At 43.6% G+C, this 27748-nt stretch overlaps 1 protein-coding gene across 1 annotated transcript in view; it reads right to left on the bottom strand.

The window, feature by feature from the left end:
• The window catches only part of fras1 (Fraser extracellular matrix complex subunit 1), a 281858-nt gene that overhangs the window by 124581 nt on the left and 129529 nt on the right, over nt 1–27748 (bottom strand). Inside the window, 4 exon segments of the mRNA XM_034118256.1 lie at nt 18338–18505; nt 19309–19449; nt 19557–19697; nt 21845–21988. Of these exon segments, the coding sequence (XP_033974147.1) occupies nt 18338–18505; nt 19309–19449; nt 19557–19697; nt 21845–21988 (594 nt within the window).

Genomic DNA, 27748 nt, shown 5'->3' with positions numbered 1-27748 from the left:
GTTTAGGGAAAGGGATAAAACAACTACAAAGAGGCACAAAACATTCACAAGGAGACACAGAAAAACGACAAAAGAGACTCAAATTGACCACCAAGATACTCAAAATGAAACCACATACAGTAGATAAACAAAACGACTACCAGGAGACACACAACAACAAAGAACCCCAAACTGACTATAAAAAGGAAAAAAGCAACTACAGAGATAGAAAGCAACCACAAAGAGACACTAAACAACCACAAAGAGACACTAACCCTTACTTCAAAGACACTCAAAATGACTATAAAAATAAAATAAACGAAATACTAAAGATTGCATTAAGAGACACACAAGGACCATAAAGGGACACAGAACAACTGCAAGGAGACACAACATGACCACTGTATAGTGAGAAGTCAAACACGTGCGTTTGTTTTGAAACATAAACTAGGAATGTAGCTCTACTGTAGACACAATGACTTATTTATACATTAAAACTGAATGAAGGACCGCTGGTAAGCTGTAAATGTATACATTTAAATATAGATGTATAGGCAATGTATCTGGGTCTGAACTGCAGCCAATCGTCTAAACTATTTTTGTTATCCTGCGGCCATTCTGCTGTATCTTGTTTCTCCCCTTCTGGCATTTTTGGTTCCTGGTCTCAAGAGACTTTTAGTAAGCTCTGGAAGTTTGAAGTAATGTAACACTCAGATAAGGCCGGCAGCCAGCTCCACCAATCAGAAGTCACGCATTAACACCCGAGGCAATGCCAGCTCAGAGGGCCCGATCCAAGAGGGCCACCAGCCAGCACACACTGAAATGTACTGTATTGCTTAGCTTGGACTTTTTAGTACGCATAAAACTGCTTGTTGGAACATTTTTTAATTATTTTTTTCAGGTAGGGAGGTTAAAGCTACACCAGGTAACTCGCCTCCAAATGACGGCAACGATTAACTTGCTATCACTCTGCAATCATGAAAAGCTTCTTCAGTATACTAAACACATAATGTTTTCCAACGTTGGAAAGAGAGCTAGCCACTGAATATTAGGAGTTATCATTTCACTTTCTTTCCATTCCTTTCCAGTGATCTATCCTGATACAATAATTTAATAATTTAATTTGGATTCAATTTACATATCTACAGGTTTCTGCAATTGGCTAAAGCTGTCTTTACATGACCAGCAGAGCTGACGTTGCCGTTGTGATGGAGAGAGCCATGTTACCCGACTATGCGATACCCTCTGCACTAGGCACAATGTTCAAAATATTTCAACTTTGACGTAGATTTGCTGCTGACCTATCATTGCGCAACCAATCAGATAAAACGTATATAAATCGCCATCTAGCAGAAGAGTTACCATAGAAATGTATTATTAAATTACATGACTAGCTGTTTTCACTGTAAGGCTCAGCCACCACCTCCAAATGAGCAAAAACCAAATAAGAAACCACCAAATAAAAAATATGAAAGACCTTTTTGAACAATTAAGCACGTTAACAGGTCACAATAGTGGCACAAAATACAACTATGAACCTGAAAGTGAGCATAGTATGTCCTCTTTAATAGTATTAACTTATATTAATGTGTAAATGGTCTATGGACTGCATGCATTTCGTTCTTTTCCAGTCAAACAACCACTGAAAAAGCTTTACAACACACCATTCACCCATCCACACACACATGCATAGACTGATGGAACAGGCTGTGATGAAAGGTGGAAACCTGCTCATAGGGAGTGAGGAGAGGTTCAATGTTAGGTGCAAGGTTAACAAACCAGGAGCCTTATGATCACTTAGGACTGCTGTACTACCTGCGGCCTTTGATGCAACATTCTGTGCTTTTGCCTTTTTTTACACTTGTCCTCAAATAGTTTTACCCTTCACTAACATGCCCCCACACACTTCATCCCCAACACTGTTGCCCTCGAACAGGCCTTTTGTGCTGCATTTGATGTCTGTTTTGGCAGGGGAAAGACAAACAGCTGAGCGGTGCTGTCCACTCTGGCAGCCTCATACCAAAAGGGTGGCGTTGATGGTGGTGGGACTGAAAGAAAAAGGACTGTCACCCACTGGCCAGTAGCACAAAGTGTGTGTGTTTGAGTGCATTGCCTGACTTTTAAAGTAGACAGCAAATGCACTCAAGTGTGTGTGTGTGCGTGTGTGTTTATAATTACTTGTCTCTGGATTCTTTCAGAGGGCTGTCAGCTGTATCCGGGTCTTGTGTACACTCTGCATGACAGCAACTGTCAGGAGAAGACTGGTGATTTACCTGAGCCAACACTACAGTGTGTGTGTGTGTGTGTGTGTGTGTGTGTGTGTGTGTGTGTGTGTGTGTGTGGTGTGTGTGTGTGTGTGTGTGTGTGTGTGTGTGTGTGTGTGTGTGTGTGTGTGTGTGTGCGTGGTGTGTGTGTGTTTGTTTGGTTTGCTGTGGTCTAAAGACAAAATATCTGCGGTTGTGCATTGTTTATTTTATTACGTATATTTGACAGTGAGCATAAGTGTGTAATTGTTTTATGTATATTATCCAGCACACATTTTAAAATACATTGCTGTTTGAGTAGGCCCAGACCCGGCGGAGAAGAACCTTAATCCATGGGTTGGCATTGATTTTCACATTTAAGAAATGAAAACCCAATTTTGAGGCTGCACATGTTGAGCCGGTTTTTGCCTATTAGAGCGACATAGTAACAACATAAGCATTCAGGCTACCCGGACCACTGTAGTGGGTCAAGGAGGATTCAGCCCAGGGATTTGTTTTGATAAACAAGCTCTATTTTGGTGGATTTATATGTATTCTGGCTACTTAGTTACATGCAAAGAACAGAGGCCTGTACTACGAAGTCGGATGTTCCTAACCTGGATATGTTTGAGTTAGCCGGTTGGCCCAATCCAAAACATCTCATTCACACACATTACGTTGTTTTTGTTCATCTCAGCTTACATTTAACATTTGTTTGGGCCTAAACTTTCTTTTGATATACATTCATGGCCTACACATTGACAATAATAATTTCTCCTTGGGGGGCCAAGATCATGTTTGTACACACAGATTAGTTTTGTATTTTCAACTTCAAAACAAATGTTTTTTTGCATTACAAATTATACAGATACTTCCAAATTGTCGATCTGTTCACACAAATAATATAAAGAGAAATCTGCCTCCAGACTCATCTCAGTGTCAGTCCACACAGACTTGTATATCAACAGTCTAAAAACAAATGCACGCTCAGAGGCGTTTTCAATAGGTTTCATGTCAAACTTCTTTTATTAGTAAGAGGAGAGAGGAAGAAGGATAGGCAGCCTCTTGTTCTTTTATTGCAGCTTGGATATCTAATTTGTTGAGGCTTGAAAGCGCATATTGATTCCTGTAATGCCAAAATGTGTGTGTACAGGCGTTCTTATTACACATTATCGGATGCACGCACTCAGAGAAATCGGATTCATTACATTTTTTTGTGCTGATAGGGTCAGAATTTGAGGTGGGTGCAGTCGATGAGGTCGTGATTTAGTTTGGGGGGTGCGAGTGCTTCTTAATGCCTTCCACAAATGATCCTCCTGGTGCAATATGGGGCTGATCATTGCATTAAAGTTCTGAGAGCTGCACAGCAGAAACACAACAAGGGGGTAATATCTCATTCCTCTGGAGTGGCATCACACGCCGTCTGGAAGCAGAGATGATCAGTAACTAAGTGCATTTACTCAAACTCACACATGTGCAGATTTGAGGTACTTATACTCTACTTGAGTATTTACTTGTCATGCCACTTAATATATTGTACTTTTTACTGAACTACATTTTTGTTACTGGTTTCTTTAATAATAAGGACTTTTGCTTAAGAAACACAAGATTTGTCAAAAGTTTTGTTTCAAATTACAATCTGAACGATAAGACAATCAATCAATTAGCCAATTGAGAACAACTGATTGGCATCTCTACACATTTAGGTAATATTTTTATTTAATAGTAATGATTGTAATTTTGAGTTTTCTTTTGTATTTTTATAAGTACATTTAGCTGATTATACATACTTACTTTTACTTAAGTGGCATGTTCAATGCAGGACTTGTACCTGTAACGGTGCAGTTTTACAGTGTGGTATTGGTACTTTTACTTAAAGGGGCCCTATAATGCTCATTTTTAGGTTTCATATTTGTATTTTGTGCCTCTAGTAGTGGGACATGCTTTATTTTTCTCATACTGCCTGTGCTGCAGCTCCTCTTCAGCCCAGAATGCTCTGATTGGTTAGCTGGCCGGCTCTGTTGTGATTGGTCTATCGCTTAGAGATGTCCCTCCCCTTAACTTATGAGTCCAATGGAGGTGTTTTAGGAAAGGGGGGGGGGGGGGAGTGTGTGGGAGAAAAACTCCATCTGAAGGAACTTTGGGATTTTAGCCTTTCAGAACATTTACATGAACACAAACCATATAACAAACTGCAGGAGAGGGAAAACACTCAAAAGAATGATAGGGCCTCTTTAAGTAAAGGATATAAATACTTCCTCCCTCTATGGCTAAAAGTCAGTCAGTCACTTCACTTGCATTAAATTAACGCACATATTGTGAGCAAATCTTGTTCATTATAATACTCTGAAAAAGTTGCACAATACTGTTCAACACTAACTCCTTTTTAAATTTGCACAACTCTCCATTTTAAATCATACCATTTGTCATATTTTGTATGTACTCACATTTTGTTTGAATATTGTCTTTATTTTGTATCTGTTATAACAGTCTTTAAAATAGTTTTGATAATAGTACACTTTGTTGCTTCTTTTTCTAAAGATGATTCCTCTTTCTGTGTCTATGTATGCACCATTAACACCAAAGCAGATTCCTCTTATGTGTAAACTTTCTTGGCAATAAACCAAAGTCAGATTCTGATTCATTGAGTGGCAGTGTAGTTATAGATACATCAAGAAACAAGGGGAACATCTGCAGAAGCCGCCCCCACACGCACATGCATCCACAAACACACTTTTCATCACTTTCACACCCACACATTAGATCTCAATGCTATATTGCAGACTCCTAGCGAGAAAACTGAAAAATGTTTCCACTTCTGACCAGATATCAGCGATATAATATCTCTATTAAATCTGCTTAAGCTTCTGATCAACTGATTATGATACATGACACGTTCCCATTCAATTCCTCTGCTTTTTTCTAACTCTTTATTCTTGTCATGATTTGGCAGCTTCCTCCAGATCCTCTTGATCTCCCTCTGAGGCCCCACTCACACGGGAACATTTGCGTTTATGCACAGTATGCGTATTCAAAAAAGTCTTCCGTTCACATGCATTAGTTTCATTTACGTGTCTGTTCAAACGAGGCCGCTGGAAACGCTGTAGTACATATGCCGGGACTGTAAGTGGCGCTGTAACTTCCGCCAAAATACACCAAAAGCAGCGAAGAAGAGCAGCCTGGAGCAGCCCCGCAGCAATGTTGCCATGGCTACCCTTCTGTTTATGCCCCGCGGTGTATTTAGCAACATGTAGTTCATGTAATTCTCCATGTCCACTTGTTGCTGATGGTTGTGGTAGAGGAGCTGTAGATTTTGTACTAATATCTGTAGCATGGTCAGTAGCAGTAGCACTAGCAGTAGCTACTGACAGGAGGAAGTTTGTGTGGCGATTGCTGGTATTCAGCGGGATATAGTCATTTCCTCAGCATATGGATAAATGCAACGGGGAAGTTAACTGAAAGAAACCGAATCTGTGGATATTGCATCGACCGACCAAGAAGCACGTCTCTGTGGAGAGGACGCGCTCAGAAAGAGAGATATTCTCTACAAACACCGGGTGAGATCCTCCTTTGTCAATATAATGGATCAATGCATGAAATCTGACTCTGTTTATTTTGTTTAAGGAGTATATTGGGCGTTAACAATTCTGGTTTGCCTTTTATAATATTATTTCATTCAAGAACCCCTTGTGCGTTTAATTAACACAGCTATTTTTGATAGTTGCTACAGCAGTGAGCAGGAGAGGTGGGGAGAGGCGGGGCTATCGCTATTTTTTCAGGAAATATTCGTATAGAGGTGATTACACGGACTCGTTTGACCCCCCAGAGCGTTTCGTTTGCAAATCTATCCACCTTGGGACCCGTTATCGTTTGTGGGGTCAGTTTCTATCAGCCTCGTGTAAATAATAGGGCTATACGCACGCGAAACTATGCAGATACAAGCAGTTTTCTCCTCGTGTAAACGGCGCCTGAGTCTTCCTCTGGTACCCAGTAAATAGACACCAAGATCCTCCCGAGCTCTTCAGGCTCAGTGGCCCCCTGCCGGCAAACCCCATGAGTCCTGCTTGTATCAGTAGTCTCATTATTCTGGTCACAATATAAAGCTTGTTCCCAAAGTTAAAACAGAAGTGAATTAGGAGACAGCTCCTGAAAAGTGAGATTTAACAAGTGTGTTGACCTCAGTGACTCTTGCAGTAATGTTATCAGGCTTTGAGACTCCTAGCTGAATCATTAGACCAAACTTGCAGAGGGAACAGAACAATGATATTCAAAGAGGTTAAAAATGATTCAGAGGGATGTGAGAGGATCTCACAATGCAGGCGTGTGAAAGGAGCACATGAACACACAACAAATGAGTAAGCAACACAGAATAATTTCCTTTTTTGTTCAATGGCTGCATGCGTTGGTTGATCTGCTGAGAAAGTTCAGAGCAGACTTAAGGACTGCACTAAAGAAAAATGTTTCAAAGTCTGGGTATATAAAGCTTAAATGGAACTAAAAACCAGCAGGAACTTTGGAGTCTGAATAAAGGAGCTAATGAGGAACTGCCTTAAACCTGCATTCATTCTGATGGAGGCAACACAAAGTCAATTTGTATAGAAGTCTATATGACCCTACTTCTTACTTGATGTATTACCTCATTAAACTAACACTCAAGTATGTAGGAAGTTATTGTTGGACTGCCTAATTTGGTTTGAACAAAGCCTACCTGGATACATTTTAGGGCTTGTCCACCTTGTGAGTGACATATTGCTACTAAGGTGAGGTCTAGTTGGAGTGTTGTGACTTCAAACTTTAACCCAAGATTGCCTTTGCTACTACAAATGTCACAGGTCAGTCGCCATTTCTAAAAAAAATCTTGAGGGTTAATTTTTCTTTCAGTTGCATCTATCATTCCTAGATAAACATATCTCATATTTCTTTGCACTATTAGGAACAGTAAATAACTGTCAACCCATATCAAAACCCTTATTTCACCTGCATGACTTGTATTTAAAATAATAATGCATTCATTATGTTTCCCCTCCACAGTCCATCCTTACTGTATCTTGAGTTCCAAAACAAGAACAGTAAAAGGCTTTCAGACACCTGATGTTTCTGATGTTATATTTCTCACAGGCTCCGCCCTCTACTGGACTCTATGGGTACTACCTTATCATGCAAGCATTCACCTACTGAGATTTCTATAGACGTAGCCGGCCCCGGGGCGGGCCTACCTGAATGCGTGCGCATCTCACTTCCGTATAAAAGGAGGCCTCGCCTCCTGACCACCATCCTTTACTCTTCAGCGAGCGGAGGTGATAGCCTAGCACTGAGTCCGAGACGTATTATTTGAGAGAAAGGAAGAAAGAAAATGAGTATTTTTTGAAATCATGCCCTGGATTAAATAGCGGGCGTCGATCCCCACCACCTCTGCTTCGAGTGTGGGGGACCAGGATATGGCCGAGGCGGTGCAATTCACGTTCGCCATTCCTTCCGGGTCCGGCGTCCATGGAAGTCCACCGCCCAGGGCTGTACTCTCCCTGGATGATGATCATGGCGGCGGGTGTGTGGGCTACTCGCTCATTGCTAGAGATGCCCCCGCCTCACAAGGTCAGAGTGATTATTGGGCCGCAAGGCCGAATAAGTAGCTTGGTCCACGGGCCTTGCCCCAGGCCCGGTTCCCTTTGGGGGACCGGTGCTCGGTGGCTTCACATGATATAGGGGCGACCCTACTTCATCACAGGCCGCCGCCGCTGCCTGCCGTGTGATGTCCCTGGGATATCACGCCGCATGGCACTTTCCAAAGAGGACCGTGTTGATCTCCTGGGAGCCCCCGTGTTTACGGAAGGGCTCTTTGGATCGATCTCACTGTCATACACTCCCCGCCTCTGCTGTAAACCCCAGTATAGGGAGCCAGCAGGTGGGTATGTGCACGTGAGTGGGATAAACCGAGTGCTGTCAAAGCACTGTGCGGGTTCAAGAGACGCTATTGCCGGCGTGCTGTTGTCAGAAAACACACCTTGCCTGGTATAGCTCCGATTAATGCATTTCACCGTTGAATGGGAAATACAGCGTTAATACGTGGGCGCGCGGCCCTCATAAGAGTGGCCGCGGTGCGTTCAGGGACCTCCGCAGGAGAACGGTGGTTTACGTTTGTAAACTCTAGTTCTGGAGTGGTGTGTGTGTGGGAAAATGCATTCAGTAAACACGGTTGCATTTATCCCAGAGTAAGAGTCATCTCTCTCCACAAATTCCACTTTTCCCCATAATGTCCGTTTCAAAGAGAGGGCATTGTGACGGCGCGCGCGGCCCCCCTCCCCTGAGGGTGGGCCGCGGTGCGTTCAAAGACCTCAGTAGAGAGAAGAGTCACCGCGGCGCGCGCTCCTCCACAGGCTTGCAGACGAGAGAGCGCAGCGCGACGGTGAGACGAAGGGAGAGGTGCCGGCACGGAGATCCCGTGCCCGCGGCGCCTCCACCTCTTCGGCCCACCCCGTGGAACCGGCGTGTCGGCACTCACGGGGACGGGCTGCCCAGCCCCGGCAGGCTCCGCAGCAGCAGAGAGCGGCCGGGTGGAGTGCTCCGTCTTTACGGAGCTGTCTGGCGGGGGGAGAACATCTCTCCGCCCGGGACGAGAGGGCGGCCGCCTCCTCCCTGTACAATGCGCAGATCACTACGTTTTCTAAATAAAAATGAGGTTGATCTGTATCCAAATCTAGGTGTCTTTTGTTTTCACAAATGCTACACTTACACACAATGTTAACCGTACAAATTCCCCATTCGCTGCCCCAGCTGTAGCTCCTGTAAAGGAGGTGACTAGTGGGCATGCGCAGATAAGAGGGATGAGCCGCAGGGAGTGCTATCTAAAGGAAAGCGCTATGCGGTTACAGGGACATTATGGCCGGCGTATTGCTGTCAGAGAACACACTACGCCTAGAGCAAAGACTCCAGTTAATGCAGTTTACCGTAGTGGTAAAGGCTGCATTATGGCGGAGGCTGCACTCACACAAGAGCGCGTGGCGGTGCGTTCAGGGACCTTAGTAAAAACACACTACGCCTATAAAAACTCAGATTAATGCTGTTTACCGTAGTGGTGAGAACAGCATTATGGTGGAGCGCGCGAGAGCGTGAGGCGGTGCGTTCAGGTACCTCAGTAAATAATCGGCCCTTTCTGTGTCGACCCTCCATGGGCAAATCTTCCATTCATGGGGAGTTTTGCGGCAGAACGGGTCACCAGAGAGTATCACAGCTTCATAGCTGCGGCCCCACAGCTGAGGGCTTGTCCATAAACACAATGTTATGGGGAATGGAAACTCAGCTGTGTACTAATAAGGTGGTTGGACAGGTCGCTGAAAAGGGGCTATTCACTCCAGTTTTGCAGCGTCCCACCTCCTTTTAGGGGCATGCGAGAGGTAAATCTGTCCTTCCAGGAGGAGATGGGTTTCCTCTCATAAGAGATTCGGGCTCTGGTGCAGAAGCAGGCTGTGTCTGTTGTGCAACCTCAGCACAGAGAAAAAGGTCTTTATTCTATGTACTTCCTGGTTTTCAGGAAGACAGGGGAATTCAGACCTATTCTGGATCTCCGCGGCCTGAATCGCCATATTTCCTGCAGGAAATTCCGCATGGTAACTATGAAACAGTTACTGGGCTTGTGCAGCCAGGCGATTGGTTCACCACCATCGACCTGAAAGACGCGTACTTTCATGTAGAAATTGCTCCAGAGCACAGAAAGTATCTGCGTTTTGCCTTCCAGGGGATAGCCTACGAGTACAACAGGCTGCTGTTCGGCTATTCCCTATCCCCACGCACATTCAGCAAATGTGTGGCCACAGCGCTTTAACCGCTGCGCGACCTCATAGTCATGGCTGGGTCCCGGGAACAGGCAATGTTTTGCACAGCATGATTGATCACACACCTAACCAAATTAGGCTTTGCGATCAATTGGAAAAGAGCACCCCCATACCTCACCAACAGGCGTTGTATTCGGAAGTGGTGCTCGATGCAGACGCGCTACGCGCCACCCTGTCAGAGAGCAGACGTGCGTCCCTTCTCCGGGCGGTGCACAGGCTGCGACAGGGGGCGACAGTGACAGCTTTAACTGTCATGCAGACTCTGGGTCTCATGGCGGCTGCTCACATTGTGGTCCCGCTGGCGTTACTACATATGCGCCGCCTGCAGAGGTGGTTCTCCAGCCTGCGTTTGGAGGCACAAACGGCGGCTGGTGACCATCCCCCCCTCAGTGGAGGGCAACCTCCGGTTTTGGGGGTCCCCGGATCACCTCCGGAGGGGGTCTCCACTGGGACGGGTGACCTCCTACATCACAGTGTTCACGGACATCCAGAACAGGATGGGGAGGGACCTGCCTGAAGAGGGCTATAGGTGGGCGCTGGTCTCTAACAGAAACACGGCACAGCAACCTCCTAGAGCTACGGGCGGTAGTGTTAGTCCTCCAGCATTTCAAGCCCCTAATTCAAGGGAGACATGTACTGGTCAGGAGCAACAACAGCACCACAGTGGCTCATATCAACAGGCAGGGTGGAGTCCGCTCCGCCGCCTTGTTGGCCACAGCGGAGAGGCTGTGGTTATGGGCTTCAGAGGTGGTGTTATCTCTGAGAGCCCTCCATATCCCGGGACTGGAGAACAGGGGGGCCGACCTCATGGCGAGGGGTGGCCCCCTGCCAGGCGAATGGACGCTTCACCCGGAGGTGGTGAAGCAGATCTGGGCCCAGTTCGGGAGAGAGGAAGTGGATCTGTTCGCCAGCCGGCACAACAGCCACTGTGCCCTGTGGTTCTCCATGGCCCTGAGCGACGACCCGCCTTTGGGGGGTGGACGCGTTTGCACACGAGCCATGGCCAAGGAAGCTGCTATACGCCTTTCCACCGCTGCGTCTCATTCTCCCTCTCCTGGGGAGAGTGAGGCGAGAACGTCTGGCAGTCATTCTGGTGGCACCGGATCGTGTCGGGGCTCCGTGGTACTCAGAAATGACACAGATGAAGGTGGGCCAGCCCTGGGCGATCCCCCAGTTCTGGGGGGCGATGTCTCAGGGGGCAGGTGCAATCGGGGCGTTACCCACTCTGGGCCGTCCTCTTCAGGCTTGGCTCCTGAGAGGGACAGGCTGAGACAGGGTGGATTGTCTGACAGCGTTATTCAGTCTATCCAGGCAGCTAGAGCGGAATCCACCACAGCCTGTTACAGGCCAAGGTGGCTGAGATTCCAGCATTGGTGTGAGGAGCGGGGAATAGAGCCCCTATCTTGTGAGTTGGGCTCTATTTTATCCTTTTTACACTTACTGGTGGACAGAGGGCTGGCGCATTTCACAGTGAAAGTGTATGCAGCAGCCATCTCGTCCTGCCATGAGGGATTCAACGGCAGGTCAGCCTTCTCTCATCCACTGATGTTGCGGTTTTTACAGGGGGTCAGGAGGCTGCGCCCGGTAGTGCACGCCTCCGCCCCACAGTGGGACCTGCCGCTGGTGCTCGAGGCTCTGGTCACGGAGCCTTTTGAGCCTCTTGAGTTCTCCTCCCTGAAAGCACTGTCGTGGAAGACAGCGTTGCTACTTGCCTTAACGTCAGCCAAAAGAGTGTCCGAGTTAACCGCTCTGTCGGTGCACCCGAGCTGTTTACTGATTCGGGGTGACCAGAGCGGGGCGACACTCAGACCGAACCCCTCCTTTGTGCTCAAGAGCCTAAGGAGTGCGTTCATGTCGAGGGATATTCAGTTGGGGGGTTTTAGTCTTCCACCCCATGGGGGGGCTAGAGAAGCTAAATTACACCTCCTCTGCCCGGTGCGCACGTTAGCATATTATGTAGAGCGCACAGCTACCCTGAGACGCACTGAACAGCTGTTTGTGTGCTTCGGGGGCGGGGTGACTGGAAAAGCTCTGTCCAAGAAACGCCTGGCAGGCTGGCTTTGTGAAACCATTGCACACGCCTACAAGCAGGCAGGGAGAGCCTGTCCCATGGGGGTCCGTGCGCACTCCACACGAGCTGTGGCTGCATCAACAGCCTTATTCAGCGGTGTGAGTGTGGAGGATATATGCACGGCGGCGTCTTGGTCAACGCCAGGCCCCTTCATAAAGTTTTATCTCTTGGATATGTCTGGCTCTTTCTCAACGTCTGTGCTTGCTGGGGCAACACAGGACTGGTGAGGAGGGGGGGGGGCTGTGGGTCAGTGGGCATCTGACCCCCTCCCCGGGCGTAAATGCGCTTACATTTCTCCGGACCCCTGGAGGGTCGCGGGGTGATGTAATGCGCTCTGGGCCCTTACAGGGCTGAAGGGCTCCCCTCGCCTGCCTGGGGGCAGGAGGGGGAGAGCCCTCCATACTATAGTCCCTACACACTCTGCACAGGGTCAGTGGCTGAGTGGGGGGACATAGGGGGCACTTGCGTTCTCCCCGTGCTCTTTAGGGACTCAGGAGGGAGAGTGCATAGTGAACCCATACAGGGCTGCGGACTTTCCCTGTCTGCCTATGGGCAGACGCAGGGGAGTCCTCAGCACTATTTTTGAGCACACTTTTTTGCGAGGCAAGCGCGTCAGGGTGTGCTCTATCGGCCGCAGCCCGGACTTCTCCACGGTTACAACCGAGGGAGAGGTGAGTGAGGCGCAGTGGCTGCTAAAGCCGGTCAGGGACAGTGAGGTGGAACGGTGTGCTGGACGACAGTGCGTGCATACATCGGGGCTCTGAGAGAGATATAACGCCGGGTTACGTATTGTAACCCTTGTTATATTAACACAGGCGGAGCCCTCTACCTTTGGGGGCACTGTCTGTCCTATACCGCTCGCTGAAGAGTGGTGTAGGATGGTGGTCAGGAGGCGAGGCCTCCTTTTATACGGAAGTGAGATGCGCACGCATTCAGGTAGGCCCGCCCCGGGGCCGGCTACGTCTATAGAAATCTCAGTAGGTGAATGCTTGCATGATAAGGTAGTACCCATAGAGTCCAGTAGAGGGCTCCGCCTGTGTTAATATAACAAGGGTTACAATACGTAACCCGGCGTTATCCAACACAGTTCAGGTGTGTGTTAACCCTTCCTGTACATGTCTATCGAGCAGAATTAAACCTCCTACACACAGACTATCTCTGTTTGCTGGAGGGCTGCAGACAGGAGGCGGGGGTGGGGGGAGGGGCGTATCATCCTGGAATTTTCTCTCAGACAACTGACAGCTCGTCAGCAAAGGCCCACTTAATGTGTACCGGACTGTGTGAGTGTGTGTGTGTTTCTACAAGTGTGTACGTAAAGCCTGGAGTCTGTGAGTCTCATGTTTACATGCCATTCTCCTCCGCTTCAGGACAGTTGCTGCTGAGGAGGTCTTAGGATTTTGTCAAACACACACATATGGACAATAGCATCCATTGTTCCCACCTGGACCCACTGACGCCGACTGACACTCATTTCTGAGGATGATCCTCAGCTTACTGTGTCGCGCCTAATTCATGAAGCTTTGAGTAAAACAAAATAGAGATGTAACTTGCTATTCTATGCTGAGACAAGCTGTTCAATTGAATTGTTTGTAAAACAAACAAACGTGAAAATCCAATATTATTATATATTATATAATATTTTATTTTTTAGGGGGTTTAGAAGATCTAATTTGCACTGACAAATATTAGGTGTCTTTAAAGGTGCTTTTTGAGTTATGTTCTGCTCTTTATGCTGCCTATCGTCTCTCTTGTTACCGTGAATAGTGGCTACAAACCCTATTTCCATTCTGTGATAACATCCTTTAATTTGAACTGAGACCCAGAGTGTTGGTCCCATGCAGTCACACAGACGAATGGTTGTTAGTCCCACTACTACTCTTCGATGTGCAATTATCTCTTTCAGGATGATTAAGGGAATCCAATTGTGCTAACGGCTATTCAATTCAGGTAAAGTAAACAAAAAGGTCTCTGCTGCTTGGCCCAGAATTTAAAAGTAAACTGTAGCGAGGAGACAAGCCAGTTTAATGACCTAAATGGCTTAAAGGCTCAACATCCTTGAAATCCAAGTTATGCAGAATCATGACTCCCCTGTATAGGGATACATTGAGTGTTCTGCAAAACATGATGAAAAATGCCAAATGTGTCTTTCTGTATTCAGGCTATGTGTTCATTTTTAATAAGGAGCCCAAAGGTTGAAAACATCCATTATTTAAAAGGCAAAAGCTTAACAAAAAATGTGTGTCAAGGACAACCTTTTTAAGGGGCCCTATTATGCTTTCGGGGTTTTCCCTGTTATGTCGTTTGTGTGCATGTAAATGGTCTGCAAAGGCTAAAATCCCAAAGTTCAAGGCAGAGGGAGTTTCTCTCCCACACACTGCCCCCCTGCCTGAAATGCCTTAATCAGACTCCCTTGGTTACTTCTGTGATATAATGACATCAATATGTAAAACTTGCGCTTCTACTGGCTCCAAAACAATGTACATGATAGACATTTCTATGCGGTTGACCAATCACCACAGAGCTGGCCAGCGACTCAATCAGAGCAGACGGAGCTCTGGTTTCAGACAGAGGGTGAAAAGAGGTGCTGCAGCACAGGCAGTATAAGAGAAATAAAGCACTTTGTGTCACAGTAGAGCAGCAAAATACAATTATGAAACCTGAAAAGGAGCATCATAGGGCCCCTTTAAAGTGCTTAAAAGACTCTCCTCGTGTAGAAAACAACACAGGAACTGAGAGAAAAGTACCAACAACAGAATCGACAAATTACAATGTTTCAGACCTTTAGGAATCCAGAAACCAACAGCTAACAGGAAACTATAAAGACATTCCTTAGAGCACTCTGTAATTGACGTACTCTCGCACCTTGAAACACAGCTGCTGAGTGACTGTAAACAGCCAGGACTTATCTGCAACGCCATGGGGAATCCCATAAACCGACCAAGAATAAAACCTGACTTTCTTCAAGTTTCTTTCTAGTTTCAGTAATCTTTTTTTAACGTGGTATTACTACACAAACAATGGATACTGCAAGACTCAACAACTCATGTATCTTAATTATTAAGGATATGCTGTTCACATCCTGCTGCCTACAAACAGTATAATTTAGTTTCTTTAAACTATGGCCAAAATATTTCCCTAACCTTCACCAAGATCAAACTTTAATAAAAGTGAAAGAAAGTAATTTTTCAAAGGTGTTGCCGTGAGTTACATGAGTCAAATCAAACAATTGGTGACTCAAGTCTGTTCTCAATAAGACTTGCAACTACCAATAACTTATTGCTTCACTTGGGTTTTCTGAATACAATGTATTACCCAAGTTAATACTATATACAGTAAGTCTGAAAACTTCAGGCTGTAAAAACTCTGCTGTGATTAAAAAATGGCAACCTGCAAAATATCTAGCCCCAGAATTAAACATATGTAACTCCATCATAGAAGTAACACATGAGGTCACATCTAAGTAGCTGATTATAAACTTTAAAAGAACATGTTACATTTGGTTAACTGATTTTAGAGTCAATACTGTATGTCAATATGTTCAAAAAGCTCTTTATGTTTCTCATACTGCAGAACCTTTTTTCACCCTCTGTTTGAAACCAGAGCCCAGTCTGCTCTGATTGGTTAGTTTGCCGGCTCTGTTGTGATTGGTCAACAGCTTCAAGATGTCCTGCCTCTTAGACTATCACATACAATGTGTCAGAGCGCTAGCCAATAGCAGCGCAAGTGTTACATAGTGTACAATGATGTTGTTATGTCACAGAAGTAAACAAAGGAGTCTAATGGAGGGGTTTCAGGCAGGGGGGGTGGAGTGTGTGGGGGAGAAACTCCCTCTGGAGGGAACTTTAATTTAATTGTGACTTTAAGCAAATAGAAAAAAGACCATGACAAACAAGCTATTTTGTGTTTAGAGGCCTTCTATATACTGATGCAAAAGTCATAAGCGAGTGCTATTCATGAAAGACATAAAGAAGATAGTATAAAAACAAGAATTTCACCAACAACCACTTTAAAGGGGAATATTAAAACCAAGAGAAATGAGTGGGACTTCCTTCTTTTTTTGTGATATTGGCATCCGATGTTAACAAAACCACTCTCACTGATGCACTCAGATGTCTGGCTGTCAAGCAATTAGCTTTTGTTCAGCTGTGATGTCAACAGCAGCTCATTTCAGGTAACAGCAGCTCCGGCAGAATAACAAATAAAAAAATCAGAGAGACAGAAAGTAAAGCTGAACAAATCGCCAGCGTTGGCGAAAGACTTGGCTGCGCTGGAGACAGAGACAGAAGGTAGAACTAATACCGTTCCCTCGGCCAAATACTGAGCGCAGGACGGTCAGTGAGCACAAGACTGAGCAGGGAGGTAAGAAGATAGCAGAGCGGTGTTCGTGCTAAACGGATAGGAATTCACAGTTGTGGGGTACGAGGGAGGTAAAGAAAACTGATTACAGTCTTTTCATCTCCCTTTTCATCTTTGTTCTTGTCCCGCTTCGAGAGGTTGTGGTTGCAGTGGTGTGTGTTTGTGTTGGTAGGCGGGTGATAATTACTCTCGCTTGACAAACTATCCCCTGAAACCTGAAACCCACCTTAAAAATGTGCCCATTACACGCACAGTTTCACACAAACAGGTGTCTCCACAAACACTGTATTTATTCTTCAAACAGAAACATGTTCACACACAGCTGCAAAGCTTCATAAAAATGCAATCACCAAAATCAAAACTTAGTCTTGTGTGAAGATGACCAAGAGAGGAATTTCTTTTGAGATAATGCACACCATAACACTTAATCTGTGTAGCGTATTAAGTATTGGCCAGGAGAGTAAAAAGCATCTACATTAGACTCTACCCTAGGATTTTCGTCAATGAAACATACGCTCCGTTTTTAAGTCTGCTCCTAACAAACAAATCTGTATGTACGTGTGAACGTACATAACTATATGTAAAATCTGTGGGATTTTAAAGAAAAGTAATAACAAAATGGAACAAACTTGAAATTCAAAAAGCATTTTGGCAGCAACAAATTATAATTGTATCACTTATTACCGGATGGATTTTATTTTTGATCAGGCAACTAATTGTTTAGTCTTTAAAATTCAAAAATTCTAATTCTCGTCAAAGTATTTTCTGTCAATAGACTAATTGATTGATGACTAATTATTTCAGCACTTCGAAACTGTTATGGAATTAATATTCTATCAATATTAGCAGTTTGATTGAAAAATCTAGATTTTCTTTTGTGCTTTAATGACAATACTGCTAGTGATACCTGGGGCCTCATTTATAAAGGGATATACGCTCAAAAAATGGCGTACGCCAGTTTCTACGCAATGTTTGCGTAGTAAAACACAGGAGGTATGGAAACTAAGAACACCATATGTGGTAAATTGTACAGCTAATATAACACAATCCATTAGTTGTATTTCCTTTAACTGGTGGATTATGGATATATAGTTGCTGATCGACAGCTGGAACACAAACCACCAAATACAACAAAAATAATTCAGATCCAGTCGTCATGACTCCACTCCGGAGGGATTCCCCGATCATTTCTTACAGTTTCTCATCAAGGGGGTGTCTCCTGTCCCCGGGACAAACACACTGCCTGAGGAAGGTTATGTGTATTTTTTTTGTCATTAACTTTTTTCGGACCACTTATTTATTTATTTTGGTGACGATCCGACCTCCATGCTGCTACTCTGGTTCAAACTGCATCCACCAAACAATATGATTTATCTCCACCTCCCCACAATAACCAAAATCTGACACGGTGTGAGATGTCTTTTTTAGCTGTTCTGTCGTCATTTCCTGCGATCTTCTTCATGCAGTCAGTCAAAATGAATGAATGAATGGGCGTTTCTTTGACTATGTATAGGCAAATATGGGCGTTACGAGTCGATTGTGATTTATAAAGGGAAACAGGCGTAGGGAGTGCCGTACGCACTTCCCTCGCCGGTACGCAATGTTTTGTGAATCGGAAAATGGCGGAAAATGTATGTACCTATTTTTGTGCTTTGTACTACGTAAGCAACCTTCCTACGTCAATCCTACGCAAGGCGTTATGAATGAGGCCCCTGATCCGTTCAAAAGTGACTGATAAATATTTTTTTAATTGGCTTGATTACTTGTAACAACCCTAGCAATAAACCAAAGAGACCCACTAGCTTATCCATGCAGGTACTGATCCCCCTGAGTGGATGTAGTCATTTAAATGCACTCACCTCTGCATGTGTGCATGTGATCCAGGAAGCTGTGTGTAGGACACCCGGCTGTGCAGACGCCGTGCTGGAGGGGACTGGACTGCAGCAGGAGGGCTTCCTCTGGTTTCAAACAGCGGAGGCAGTCTGAGGCCAAGGGTCCCACACAGGACCGGCAAGAGGGGTGACAATCTAAAAGGCAAATGACAAAATTAACCAATTTATTTGTGTTTTTCTTCATTTCTCATGCAGTTAACTATTTGACAGTTAATGTTTTGCTCGGGTTGAGGCTTTGCAGGGGTTTTGGCCAGATCTGGCAAAGTCACTAAAGGAAGGGCGATGTGTTCAGGTAAATGAGCATAAGCTTCACGCACCAGCTAAAGGACTTTTTGCCAGTAGGGTAGCAAGGCGTTGGCACTACTGTAGGTGAGTGCAGAGCCCTGAAAAAGATAGACACGCTCTGGGAGTTGAAAGGCAGGGGCTTAGAGGGAGCTGCTGTTGGTCTGCTCCCCACACTGCGTTTGCTTGCAGACTGGTGAGGATCAGAAGAAAATCTCTTTTCCCTACCATGATTTTACTGTGCAGGCGGCCCTATATAGAGTATCAAGGGAGAACATTTGAAAATGATCATTTGGGTCTTTCAAAAAATGACTACATGTCTTTTTTTGACTGTACATAAGGTCATTTGATATAAAACCATAGATATAAAATAGAATTCCATATGTTATCATTCATGAAAAGACCTTTTAATTTTTGTAAGGCTTTTATTATGGAGACAGATTGGAAAGGGGGAGATAGGGGGTGACTCGCGTAAATGGTGCCCAGGTCGAAATCGAAACCCACATCCGCCACAGTTAGATTGAGCGCCAGTACATGGACCACCATATATTTCTGGTGAGCTATCGGCAACACCTGTCCCAAACGTATTCATCACTATTAGCTCTTCATATAAGCTTATTTGTATAATCCTGAAATAATTAGATTGAAGCTCTTACTGTGGCAGGTGGTGTCCTGGGAGTAAAGTCCTTCCCCACAGGCCTCCACACACTGACCCTGGTGAAGAAGGCGCCCACCTGGGCACAGGGTACACTGGGACACAGAGGGACCCCAACAGGAAGAGCAGGAGCTGTGGCAGACTGAGGAACAAGGGAACAGGGTGGAAACACAACCATGGCTGAATCCTTCCTCTCTTTTACTTAAAAACTAAATGTAGGTAGGAATTTGTGTTCAAGATTAATCCTACCTCTGCATCTGCTGTTGTCGTCCAGGTAATGCTGTGCTGGACATTGGGAAATACATTTCCCATGGTGCAAGGCGGCTTCCGGCAGACAGCTCATGCAATTGGGGTTGTCAAGGAAACAGGAGGCACAGGACGAATCGCAGGCTGTGAATCGCAAAATGTAAATGTTAATGGCTTATGGCTGGAATGATGAAATGCTCCTAACCAAACTCTGTAAGAAGAACTGAGTTTCACTTTGTGACTCTGGACATTTTCACATGTGAAAAGCCAAACCAAGTTGAGGTGCTTTTGGTATATTGGAAAACACGGATTTGGTTAGTTTTGGTCGCATAGTTTTGGTCATCATGCATATCGTTCAGTGGGTTACACACTAAGCTTTGAGCTGTTCCCAAAAGGAGCTCTGCTGCTCTTTTCAGATTCTAACCTAACAGAACGTTCTGTAATTATCCTGAAAGTCAGAAACCTAATACCCCTTTTCCACCGGGAATCTGTTTTGTTGTAGTTTGGTGCCGGTGCTTTTTTAGTCCGGAGCTGGTTCTTGCCCAGCAGTTATTTCGTTCTAAATGCGAACCAGTTTTCGGGGTCCGAGAGTTGCCACCGCTGCGGTAGAAACACCAAACACTGGTTCGCAATTGGGGAGGGGCTCCAAACTGGCCCTGGAACCGCTCTCACACTGGAAACAAACAGGACTATGGTTGAGTTTGTTGTGAGTGTAATTTAAAGTGCATTTGTGTGTGTGTGAAAACCACCGTGTGGAGAATTCCATATTGACATGACACTTTGACATGCACACAAGCTCAGGCAGATCTTTGCCTCCATCCTAACTGAGGCTGAAATCAATGACAGGTACTCCTACGGCATGCTGGAGGGGACACAAATAGAAAGCTATCAAATCTAACCCAGAAGGCCCTGAGAGGGAAAACCTTGACAAGTTGAAACCTTCAGCTCTCTCCGGATCTTGACATTTAAAAACACATCTCTAAACTCAAAATGGCAACTTCTAATGGATTTGACCTTTTTCTCAAGAAAGTTCCCTAGGCTTTTGACATTTTCTGTGAGGGCTCCCTGCTGAGGGCTTCAAGTCCACCACATGAGTCATGGGGTGTTGAAGAGTCTCCCCCCCCCCCCACGAGACCCGCCTGCAGGTGGTAAGAAAGAGCCAAACTGTGCTGCTAAGTTCACCATCGCCCTGAGGGAGGCCTATTCTCGCTTTTCCTCATCTCACCGCTCCAAAATAGAAACAATCCATATTCATACAGGATCTCCTTATTCAAATAGCTTCTGAATCCTCATTAGTGCTAGAGAGAGCTGCTAATTATTGTTTTTTTTAGATTGTTTGTTTGCTAACTTTGCTGACTTCATCATTTTGGCACCATGTGCAGTGGAAGCTTGACAGGGATTGTAAAAAAACAAAACAAGCCCAAACAAACCTTCACCTCCGGTTGACCGCAAAAATAAACCTCTTATTGTGTCAGTGTGTTTTCTGTTTACTGCAGCAGTGCATTAGAATGTGTCTGTTTAAATATGAAGCTACACAGCGATAACATTTCAGTCGGATGACTGCAGCTTTGTCAGGTACTTTTTCATCCTAAACATTTAGAATAGCACATATAGCATATCATATCTGCCTGTTTGAAGCTTTATTAATTGGGAATTATTTAATTTTCAAATGTTTAGAATTCAACTCTATCTATTTTACTTTTTTTTATTGACAATAACAAATAATTCAGATATTTCATGCGGGGAAAATGCATTAGCAGATTTCTCGAAATAGACCAAAGTTAAAACATTTTGCAAAGACACTAAACAATTAAACTTTCTATTACTGAAGAACCAGAGTCCAATTAGTGTGCTCACAGAAGCAGAAAATAGACCAAAACAGAACAATCAGGTTATTTTATGTAGCTGAATGTCATTTGTTTATGTCTATTTAAGGAAGCTCTGGTAAACAAGTTATTGCAGTAAATATTTTAGGTTAAACGAATGAGGTGAGAAAATATGTTGAAAGAAGATTTATCTTTAAACTAATGTGATTGTTTTAAGACTAACATAAGTGTTTGTTGGGTCTAGGCTAGGTGATATCTTTATTAACCATCTAGGGAAATGTGTCCTTAGCATTTGACGCCTGATCTTAGCTTGTATTAGCATTGGTTTGTTGGAGGATTCGGGTTAGGATTACTTTTCCATACTCAAACAATCCTCATATCAAAAAACTTGCTACATCCATAACAGTGTTAAATACAATTCTGCTATTTCTTCTGTAGTGCAGTATTGAAATGTGTAAACGTTACCGTAGCATACGCCTTCTTGACTGTAGAAACCAGCGCCACAGTCAGGGACACATCCCCCGTCTTTGAGCAAGGCAGCCGGGTCGGAACATGACACACACTCCTGCTGGCCCGGCCCACGGCATTCTGAGCACGACTCATGACAGCCTGGAGGATTTAATAGAAGAAAAAAAGTGTCCTGTAAATAAGCTTTATATTACAGAAAAAATATCCAAAGATTGTCAATTTGTTTTGGATTTCTAAAACTCTTTTAACTTTCAAGTATGTGACAAGCTTTGAAAATCACCTGCACTTACTAGTCCATTACAACTCCATATAAACGTCACTATGACAACAATAAATGGAGAAATATGGTCATTCTCAATGAAAGAAAACATTTCAAAACTCTGGAGGACCAATTATTGAAACTAAAAGATTGATTTGAAAGAAACAATGCCCTTATGTACATGTAGGAAAGAAATAGATGTTTATAAAGTATTTTAAATTATATTGTGTGTGTGTGTGTGTGTGTGTGTGTGTGTGTGTGGTCTTCATAGCTGCCATTACCAGTGAGCTATGTGTGGAGTGCACGCACACATATTTGTGTGTGTGTGTGTGTGTGTGTGTGTGTGTGTGTGTGTGTGTGTGTGTGTGTGTGTGTGTGTGTGTGAGAGAGAGGGTATTAATGATGTAAAAACAAAGAGAGAATGAAATAAACCAGGAACAAGGCGCACTCTCAAACACACAATCTCATAATTCCATTGAATTAATCTCGTTTAGTTTTTGATGAAATGTAGTGTGTGAAGTTCATGTGTATCTTTGCATACACACTCATCTGTGTGTGACAGTCCTTGTAACTAATACATAGCGAGGAAAGGAACACATTTAAGGACATTTTGCCTGAGCTCCCTCCTTCCAGACCCTTTTCGAGGCTTAGGACTTGTTTCTAAAAGGGCCCTTATTATGCTTTTTGGGTTTCCCGTTCCTGTAGTTTGTTATGTAGGTTTTTGTGCAGTGAATAACTCTGCAAAGGCTAAAATCCTAAAGTTCCCTTCAGAGGAATTTCTTACCCTGCCTGAAACACCTCAATTTGCCTTTGTTAATCCCCTTATCATAATGACATCACTATGTAACACTTGCGCTTCCATTAGCTAGTGCTCCAACATGTACATGATAGGCTTAGGGGCGGGACATCTGTAAGCGGTTGAACAATAACAACAGAGTTGGTCAGTTAACCGATAAGAGCAGACTGGGCTCTGGTTTCAGACAGAGGGTGAAAAGAGGTGCTGCAGCACAGGCAGCGTGAGAAAATGAAAAGCATGATATAGCACTTTTTGAACATTAAAGCATCTAAACATGTCACAGTAGAAGCACAAAATACAAATATGAAACCTGAAAATGAGCAGCATTTGGTTAGGATGGGTATCTTGCTGTGATGGTTAAAATTAGAGTAAGGGTCTAGAGAATGTGTTACCTCAAAGAGTGTCCTTTCAAATGTACAACTACAGGGGAGTGTGAACACGTCAAAGCTCCAAAAACCTATGTCAACACCAACTGGTATACGACAACGCATGATTTCCCAGCGGTCCACAGACTGAAGCCAGATGCCACAGAAAAAAAGACAAAAACAAACTATAGGACAACACAGGAGTGCTGTGGATACGCTGGCTCTGATACAGACAACTCTGGCACTGACAACACTGTTTGCTTCACGACTAACACCAGATTTCTAATGCACACTAACTAGCTGCTGCAGTCTGGTTCCAAAAAGTATTAAGGAACCTTTTTCGTAGACCGTGGTCCCCCTCTCTCTCGGCAACCACCACAAGTATATTTCAGATCTGTGGGAAACACTGCAGGATTCAAAAATGTCTACTAATTGTTACCCAAATTGGTTTTATAGATCCAACAGATGTTCCTCTTACATCCAAAAAAAAAGTGTCTTTCTTTAAAAATGTAATTACATGTTGGAGCTTTGGAGAAGCACCTAAAGAAACATATCAATCCTTCGTAATACGGTTGTTCAAAAACTTTTCTGTGGTTTTCTTATTTTCCAATTATATTTAATTTATAATGCCTCTGCTTAAGGTTACATCAAGTAAAAAACACTTTTCTGTTAAATATTGACAAACCTTGAAAGCTTCTTAAAAACAAAGTTTCAGGGGAGCCTTACAGGTTCCTTGTGGAGCTCCGAGGGGCAGATTAACATTGGAACCTTCAGTTGAATGGACTTTCATTGAAATGGGCTTTGAAAGTAAAACATCTTCTGCCTAAGAAATGTTACTAAACTTTACTTTTTGTAAAGACTAGTAGTGATAACCCTTGAAATTCCTCGAATTTGTATTTGGAGCTCTGCAAGTATTTATTTAAAAAGAGTGGGGAATATTGGAATACAAATGAGATACAAGCTCCACTCCTCTCTTAATTACATTTAGAATAAGAAGGTAATAAATTAGGTGAATGTTGAAGAGATGAAAGGATAGAGATTAAAAGTGAAAGTCATTGGTAAAGAAATGGTGAGGAAGGGAAGTTAGGCGTGTTCAGAACACATATGAAGTGGGAAAAACACATCAGGAAAAGGGGATATTCACCCGAAGAGAGGGTCATTAATTTAATCAGCAGCAGCAGCATTTAGGGAATGCTGATGAAAATCTCACTCAATTAATGGAAGACGCCAGAAGTTAACCCAGTATGTTATCGCAAAAAAGCAGGAAAGCATACAGTGTGAGATAAATCTCCCGACCCCTCAGATTCTCCTCAGGTAACGACTGTGGGGGAAACTTCTGAAGCAATTGGAGTCAGGACTCAGAGAGACACGAGGAGAGCTGGAGCTTTGATGGCAAAACACTGACGGTTTATTTGGAGCTTCGGCCGGAGAATTCACAAGACATGTCACGGGCCACGAGTTGACCACAGGGTAGAGATGCCACAATCAATTCTCAAGACCCCTCCTGTAGCTCGAGCTTTTAACTAGTTCAGAGTGTAATAATCAACATTTTCCAATAGATAGACTAAACAGCTGAGGACACTGAATCACAGTTGTTGTCGCTTATGGCTCGGGGTCATCTACACCCCGAGAAGGACGTGTTCCAGGTGTCCCAAAACAATAACTATCTCTGACCGAGAGTTGCCCGGTCATAAACTGGCAACATCAACAATATGCGAGTGCAGCCCCTCCTTAAGGGAGATAACGGCTGCTCAAGGTTGGCCAGCTGCGTCAGAGGGCGAAGGAGGACATGCAGGGCAAATTATTCCCCAACAACGATGATAATTTCTTCTGTCAGTCTCAATACTTTTTATGTTTGATCAAACACATACAAGGCTTGCTTCTCTCACTACTAGAGACACATTACTCTCAACAGGGTTGCGTAATATGAGGCTAATGTAATACGTTTTATTTCCCTTTTGGTTTAGCTATTTTTATCCTCCAGCATACTAAGCTTTGGTCTTACCGAATATCTGCCAAGGCCTCTTACCTGAGTTTCTGTTGTGGTCTGACTTGAAATTGTTCGTTTGTCTTTTGATTGAGCACAATGACTACATTTAAATAACATTTGTTGTAAATTGAAGCCATGTAGCAAATAACTGCCACCATCTGGCTATTTTAAAGACACAAGCCTCTTTCTGAAGATTGTTTTGTAGTAAAGATTTTCACAGATTGCGAATATTTTTAACAAATACTTTTTCTTGACCCTCAAATTTGATCCGAACTTATCCAAATTTGCTTAACATTGATGACCAGAAAATAATAGTTATTTGAGATGTATGAACTGCCTCCAAGAATGAATATCATGGACACTACACGTGTATGTGGCGGTACGTAAACAGGAGGAACTTTAGTGGCACTCCCTGTTTACATGAAAGTGCGTATTTTACATAGTCAAATAACACCAGGGTGAAGAACTGAATGTTATAAAGGTGATTTTAATGGTAATAATCAGTCATATTGAAGACGATATATATAGTCTTTTTTTAATAACACTAAATGTATTTTTTATTTAAACGTTCTTTTATTGAAATAACCAAATTAGACACTTGTGCAACCAGGGAAGAGATCAGTGTTCTCTTATTCTGTTGTGATTGTAATGTAGGTGTGTTATGTCTCCCATTTCTACTTTACTTTATTGTCTTGTGCAAATTCAGTTAGTTTGAGTCACCACATCTCCATTCAGGCCGCCAGCATTTCCATCCCCTATGCATTCCGTTTTGGTAAAGGGCTACTAGCAAGATGAGGAAAAATCTGTCTGGAAAAAAGGATATTTGAATAATAAAATAATTATTAGTAATCCTAAGTGTGTGCTGCATGTGGTGTATTGTGCATGCATGATACAGTTGATGCAGTATTCAAAGTTTTGTGTCACATTATTAAGAATGTGTGCGAAATAAAAAGCAATTCTCTGAATAGAATGGGTTTTTTCCACACCGTACTTTTCTATGTGCGTCTCTCATTCTTTCTCAACTAGCTGTCACTTTTCTTTCCTTCTCCACATTCAGGGTGGAAAATTGCCACCAACCAACAACCAAACGAGTTTTACACATTTATTTTACGGTTTTGTATCAGTCTTCTCTATCAGTATGACTTTTAAAATCATCAACAGTTAGTGATTTAAAGCAATATTTGCAACTTTAAGATAATCAGCTATAAATGATGTGCACATCGAATTACTGAGGGTTACTTTTAATGTTAAACCCCACGGGGGGCAAAACGCAACATCTTGCAAGAAACAGCGTCTGAGGGCTTCTTAACATTTAATAAACTATGAATGTGTCATATCCACTTAACGGGAAGAAACTCAGCTTTCAGACAATATTAACAATTTTTTGCAAAACGAAACATAAGGGTAATAACAAAGGCTCTGAATTAGCCCTGAGCGAAAAAATGCTAACGCACTTAGCACAGAACTCACGTTAAAATACCCTTATTACTTATCGGATCTGCACAAATAATATATCGATTAGCAAGCTGAGACTCCACAGATTCCAGAAATATAAGTATCATCACTGAGCGACCAGGACTCGCGACAGGGGAAACAAAAACAGACATCACACAATGTAGCTTTAGGTAGCAAACACGGGACATTGTCTTACCTTTTGCTGTTTCTGATCAAAAGTTGTGTTCAATGGCATTAAAACGATAAAAACGCTGCTGAAGGTTAATCCATAGGTTAATCCAATGTGTCTGTGTCACTTTGAAATGATTACTGATAATTCATCTTCATATTTATGTCAATAACGGAGATTTCATATTAGCTGCAACGAGAGTGTATGACAGCTTCCGGTTTTGGGCATTCTGGCTGTGCAGCACTCATTCACCAATGGGTAATGTTTAGATGGATTTGAGGAACTTCCCTTCGATTCTATTGGCTCTAACGGTTAAAAAGAGGTGTCAATCATCAAAATCGACCGAGGGGGGCCAGAGATATGGAAAATGCACCCAAATGCAAAAGAAAATCTCTCTAAAAAGGTCAAATTTCACTTGTTTTGCATCAATCTTGATACAGGGTACTTATTATATGTTATACTTTGGATTCCTAAAGCTTTTAGTCTACTATCCCATTATTCAAGGGTGGTTTTCACTATAAGTAATGGTTTTTCTTTGGACGGACACTATAATTTACAGGTTTAAAACTATCCTTCAATATGACAGGTAGATAGACAGGTAAAATAGCGGCCTGGTACACTTTTACATTTTCGTGTTTCTCAGCTTTCATTGCCATCATGGACCTGCCTATCCTCTTTCTCTTTCTCAATAACTCTCACAATCTGAGTTTCTGAAGTTGTCTAGTTTCTCTCTCTTCCCTGCCCCCCTCCCCCCCCCCCCCCTCTTTCTTTCCTCTGTCCCAGGCTTTTTCTTTCCCACAGCCTTCTGGCTTTTTTCTCGCGTTTCACATTGGATTTCTTTTCATCTTTCTTTCTGTCTGTGTATGT

The sequence above is a fragment of the Trematomus bernacchii genome, unplaced genomic scaffold, assembly GCF_902827165.1.
Source record: "Trematomus bernacchii unplaced genomic scaffold, fTreBer1.1, whole genome shotgun sequence".
NCBI lineage: Eukaryota > Metazoa > Chordata > Actinopteri > Perciformes > Nototheniidae > Trematomus > Trematomus bernacchii.
This window is presented reverse-complemented; position numbering and strand designations above follow the sequence as displayed.